This window comes from Parus major, chromosome 24 (assembly GCF_001522545.3).
Source record: "Parus major isolate Abel chromosome 24, Parus_major1.1, whole genome shotgun sequence".
NCBI lineage: Eukaryota > Metazoa > Chordata > Aves > Passeriformes > Paridae > Parus > Parus major.
Window position 1 is genome coordinate 448,508 of NC_031792.1, and position 6,095 is coordinate 454,602.

The 6,095-nt window shown below is 48.9% G+C and overlaps 1 protein-coding gene across 9 annotated transcripts in view; it reads right to left on the minus strand.

The window, feature by feature from the left end:
• CADM1 (cell adhesion molecule 1) overlaps positions 1 to 6,095 on the minus strand; it is a 133,615-nt gene that overhangs the window by 2,348 nt on the left and 125,172 nt on the right. For all 9 annotated transcript variants that reach the window (XM_033519684.1, XM_033519683.1, XM_033519681.1 and 6 more), the window contains one exon: positions 21 to 152. In XM_033519684.1, the coding sequence (XP_033375575.1) occupies positions 21 to 152 (132 nt within the window). The remainder of the gene's footprint in view (positions 1 to 20; positions 153 to 6,095) is intronic.

The following is a 6,095-nucleotide window of genomic DNA, read 5'->3' on the forward strand; positions in this document are numbered from 1 at the left end:
AGCTTTGGTCTCTGTCTTACCTTTATGTCTGGCAAAATATCGCCCTAAAATGATGAGCAGGCAAAGCATCGCAAAGACGACAACGGCCACGACACCACCAACCACGGCATGGTCCACGCTCCGTATGGCCCCTTCCTCACCTGCGCGGGAATCTGTTGAGATCAGAAGAGGAATAAGAACTGGGGACTTAGAATGATGCTCTCGCAGGCTCTGGCTGCAGCTGCTCTCAGGATGGGAAGAGCTGCCCTCAGGCTCTCCAGAGGAGCAGGGGTGAAGCACGGAGCTAACTAGACAGATGAGTTCGGGCAGAGGAGCTTTGTCCGGAGCCGAACTGATCTGGTGGCTCAACTCGCGAGGTGTTTTCCGCTAAAAGCAGCAGCACTATGACTACGCACGTGGGAGACAGCTGGGAGAGGGGAGGAAGGGCACGTGGAGTCGTTGGAAGGGATCTATTTTGGGAAATTTCCCTATAGTGCTTCCCAAATCCCAGCCTTCCTGGTGGATGGGGCACAGAGAAGAGCAGTACAGTATGGGAATATTAATCATTAGCTCTGAGAAACGTCATTAACGAGTGCCCTACTGAAAACATTTCAACTTCCCAAAACACTCCTTGCCCAAAACCCAACCCACCCAGCATGGCAAATGTGTTTACAATCATCCTCTGCCCCGACTGAGCTGGGTTCCAGCACAAACCCCCACCTTTACTGTTCAGTGCAACCCACAAGGACACAGCACTCCTGACCCAAAATAACACCCAGTCTGAGGCCAACAGCAAGCAGTAACTGTACAGTGCCTCGGACTGCTTTACTGCGTTTATTTAACTCCTCACCACACAATTAGTTTCCTTTCAGAAGCGCCTCTCCCTCGGGATGCCGTCACCTGGGAGAGGGATGACTGATGTGGCGGAGGAACAGCTCCGGAATGAACCCCGGATGAGCTATGGCCATGTAAAATGAATGTATAGCAGTGTAAACAATTTTAATTTAAGAACGCAGCTACATCAACCCTCGCTGCAATCCTAATGGCAACTGAGATTTATAACGCAGTAAAAAACAATTATTCTCCCGCTGATTAATACATTAACATTTTGGAATAGAAGCTAAACCATTGTCTCTTTTTTTTAGTGAGTCAAGCGCGACACCTCTATTAAAATGATTTACTGGCCATACCTTACAATTTAAGCACAGCAGCAACAGAAACGGTAAAAATCTTTTAACTTTACATGATTTGTGAAGTCATATGTGAAGGATTTACCATTTAAATCTTTCACTACAAGAAGCACATGGCCCATAAATCTGCCCTGCCTGCGCCTGCCTGGACACCTCGGAGAAATGCGTTTTGCCAGGACGACTGAGAGAGCAAATGCAAGTCAATTTTTAAGAAAGATTTATCTCCGTCTCCCTCCAAAGAACAGAGCAAATCTCTGAAGCCTCCACCTCTAATAATATTTGAAGTTTATCGATCAAGCGTACAGATCTGTGACAGCTAAAGGTAATGGGGCTCTTTTGAGCCGAGACCTGATACAAAGCTTTCGAGCAGCAGCTGGGATTTACGTTTTCTATCGATATTTCCAATTCTGCTCCAAGATTAGGGACTGAGGCACCCAAGTAAATAACTTGGGACCAAGAGCACCATAAAGCGCCTTTTAATTAAAACAATTTAAGAAAAAAAGCCCCTTCAAGTAACCTCTGAGAGCAGGAGCCCCAGTGTGGGCAGGGAGATGCTGTGATGAGCTGGGGCACTGCGAGGGACACTGTGGAGACCCTTCCAGCAGCTTGGCTGATAAGGTAAAAACTGCAGCCAAAAAAGATTATTCCCCTGCAAACCAAAAGCCTTCACTGTCACATCCCTGTGGTAACACTGTGCCAAGGAATCCAAAAGGACAGCAAAGCAGACCTTCTGTCTCATGTCCAGCGGGAACAGACCATGCTGTGATCACTTCCTAGCATCTGCTCTGTGGTGAGTGGCTGAACATCCCTGTGTGCTGAGGGAAAGGTGCCCATGGACACTCCTTGGGTGCTGAGCTGACCCCGTGCTCAGGCACAGGATCTGCTGCTTGCCCAGGGTGGCAGCTGGGGCAAGCCAGTCACACCGGGCATCCCGGGAGCTCCAGTCCGGCACAGCCTCCCCACTGCTGCTCCAGCTCAGCCAGTCTGGCCTCCGTGAACCTGCTCTCTGCAAAGCAACTAAACTGGCTCATCTTCTGGAGCAGCTGCTTTAGGCATGCTTCACTCCATTTTTTTCTTTTTTTTTTTAGAAACTTTCTGCCCAGTTCCGCTCGGTTGCATTCGGAGCAGCCAGCAGCATCCCAGCCAGGGCAGATGAGTGTCTTGTTGACATCTGGAACAGCTGAGGGGCATAAACATGCTGAGTTACGGCTCTGTAATGTGCTTCCAGCAGGATTTTGCATCAAGAGGCATTTTTCCTTCATCATCATAAATTAAGGTTCTGGAAAGATGAAGCCGTGTGTTCGTGCTGGCGGCAGCAGCCTCCACTGTCCCACCGACCCACTGCCGTGGAGACGAGACAGAGCTCGTGCCTGACACACCCCTCATGTCTTCCTTTGACTGGCATCGTGCCAAGAGCAGGGAGAGGGTTCCCCTGAGAAGGGCCTTTGGCTGAAGGCCTTGCCAGGTTTGCTCAGCAGTTTGTTAAGCGTGAGTTCCACTGCTGAGACGTGCAGGGACATTCTTCTCCATTGTTCCTTTTCAAGAAGATCCCTGTCAGGTGCCAGCCCCAAGTTCACAGTGTTATACACGTGGCTACATACATCTTCAAGCTTACACAAAGCCTACAGCACTCCTGCTGCAGCATCTCCTCTCCTTGTCTCCAGCACCTCATCAAGCCCTGTGTGCTCCAGCAGTGTGACCCAGCAGGGAGAGCTCTGCCTGCCAGCACAGCAAAGCCCAGCTCCACCACCAGAGATGCCAACACTCTCCCAGCAAACCTGTCTGCGTGCCACCAGCACGGGAACAGCCCCTCCACATCCTGGCCCTCACTATTTCTTTGGTAATTAACAAAGTGTCAGGTCTATGGAACAAGGAATAATTCCCCAAAGCCAAGAAGAGACTTGACCTTAACAACCGGAATCTGCTTTAAATGCTGTCTCCAATTCACCCAAGCTATCCCCACCTCCTATCTCTGATTAAACCAGAAATCACAACTTTATTGCTGAAGAGGGAACAGTCGAGATGGCAGGAACTGACAAAATGCCACATTATTTGCTAATCCTAATATGTTATTCTTCCTCAAGATTTGCTTTTCTCAGCACCAATTCAATTACAGATGCTACAAATCCTTCTGACATTTAATTCCCTCTTGTCAGGGCGCAGTAAATGTATACATGCAGAGCTTTCCCATTAGGATGTTAATATATATTGGAGCAAGCTGAATCCTGGCCTCTCCAGCGAATCATCAGGAATTTCCTATCAGGGTTTTGTTTTGGGTTTGCTTGTGTGTTTTTGTGGGTGGGGCAGAAGGAGGGAAGGAAGGGCAGGGAAGGAACAGACATCACAGCATGTTGTCACCAACATGCCCCCTCAGGGCTACTCTGCAGCTACACTGCACCTTGGCTGAACCATTTTTGGGTCGATGCTTTGCTTGGCACCAAAGCACCTTAAAGGAAAACTGCAGTGGTAATGGTATAATTCACTTGCCAGAGCTGAACTCATGCAGGAAAAAAATCAGTTTGTCGTCCCAAATGCTGTGCTGCTCCCCCAAGAGATTGGCATGGCTGTGCCCCACACCAGGGGATGCCAGGTTTCATGGGATGCAGTTCTAGGCCTGTCTGCCCATGGAGCAGATCACTGCAAAGCAGCAGGAGTGCTTCAGAGCCTCTTCCAGGGTGGCCAGGAAGAGACCTGGGCAGCTTGAAATTTATTTTTGCTGATTATTTTTACTAACTTCTCATATAATCAACAAAATAGTGATTACACTGCTGGAATGGCAACCTTGAAGTTTTCCTTTAAACAAAAAGTGCAGCTCAGAAAACAGCACATAGACAGGATAGAAAGGGGTTTGGGACTGGTTCCTACTCATCACAGAACTAAGGAACTAATTCCAAAGGTCAGGAGCAGTACAGAGCAGATGCTGAGCTGGGGATTGTACTTCTAAGCACTGAAAATCATCATCTGCAATTCACACCTGCAGGTTCTCAGCTATGGGGGCTTTGCGGGACTCTTAAAAAAAGTGAATGTATTAATGATCTTAAAAAGTGAATGTATTAATGATCTCCAGGTTTCTAGCATTTCTGCCAATGTAAGTGCTAAAACCACCTTTCTGTGTGCTCTCAAGAAAAATGTTGGTGATGGTAAGAGCAGCACTCTGGGTCAGTGCTTACACTGAGGTTTAGCAGAGGGAAGACTTTTCTCCTCCCAACTTCTCAATGAAAAGGATCCACTCAATTCCATTTTAATGAGGCTTTAAATATAGATGTACCTACAAATATTCCACTCTTCTTGTCAGCAGCAGCATCTCAAGACTAAAAGAAAGACTGGGTTGGACCAGGCTGCCTGTATTTTAAATCTCCCTTCTACTCACACTAACAGCTTCTGACCTATTTGGGTCAGAGCACTCCACGTTTACCTTCAGTGCTCCCCGCGCTCTCAGCAGCGCATCCCGCGAGGCTCGAAGTGCTGGCTTGGGGCTCACCTTGCTGCCAGGAGCCCTCTGCACACAGGAGCATCCTCCTTCCAGTGACCCACCTCTGCACCGCCGCTGGCACCGCTCCTGCCACTGCTGCTGCTGCCAGCAGCTCCTTCCCTGCGTGCTCCAGCACCCTCTCCAGCCCATTAGGGCTCCCTCGGCTCAGTGCCAGAGCTGTGGAGCAAAGGCAGCACTGGGAGATGCAGCCTGAGCTGCTGTGATGTGGGAAAGCCCAGGTTTCACGGAGCCCCTGCTGCATGGTGCTCCTGCCTCCTGTCCTTCCTCCTCACCTCCTTCCAATTTGTAGCCCAACTGCAACATTTTGGGCTATCTCTGGACAGCCCTGACCTTCCTCTATGTGCACTCTGCTGTAAAAGCAAAGAACGGAGGGAGATTGTTATGAAAATATAGTTTAGACATTAATTTTGGCATACTGGGATTTACTGCTGCACTTGCACAAAAATTCACCTTCTATTTCTGGGTGCAAATTAATGTCAAGCTTCTGACATTGGACAGCGTGGGCTGAGCTTGTGGGCAGGAGCAAGCTTATACACACCAACCCCACTGATAGCTCCTGAGCTGCCCAGATGTGCAGGCAACAACTGCATCATGGCAGGGGAACAAGAACTTATGCCAATGGCTTTGAAGAATTCCTTAACAAGTGATCTCTTCTAAACTCAGTTACAGTTTAGTTTATTAAATGATTATCACATCAATATGCCTGAATATCCCACAAGATTTGGGTGCTTAATGGCCTTAATTCACTTGAGCACTCCTGAAAACCTGGTGAGCCAATTATTCCTTCTCCCTGGAGGTAGGAAACATTAGGATTGCACTGACACCTCCCAGCTGAATCTGGGGTCAATTCTTTTGTGGAAGAAAGTTTTTGAAATGATGGAGCAGCACTAGAGGTTGGGCCTGGCAGAGGGTGCTGGGGGAAGAACAGGCAGCTGTTACTCCATGACCACTATAAACTACTTAGCCACGACATGGGAGGACAGAAATCACTGCCTGACTACGACAGGATGAGCAATAATGTTATTCATTCCCAAAGCGTGGCGTGGAGGAGGCTACCCCTCCTCGAATTTATTGAGGGGCTGTTAAAGAGCAGCATTAACCTGCCTGTCGCATCGTAATTGAATTCGCTCTAATTTAAACCAGAGAAATTTGAGGAGTTCATCCTTCTTCAATCAATAAGCTCCCCTTCAGCGACCCATTTCAAGATCGCTTCATAAAAAATAACGCGCTTTGTTGGAATAAATGTGCTCACCCTGGCAGAGCTCAGAGCTGCTTCCACAGACTCCTCTCTGGAGAAGGGGGCCGTGCTCGCAGCCATCGATGCACCAGCACCCCCTCCACAAAGGCACCGCTTGGGTTTGGTCAGGGAACCCTTCCCTGTTCTACAGCAGGTGCCGGTGCTCTGGAGCAGAGCCAGCACAGCTGGGGGAGCG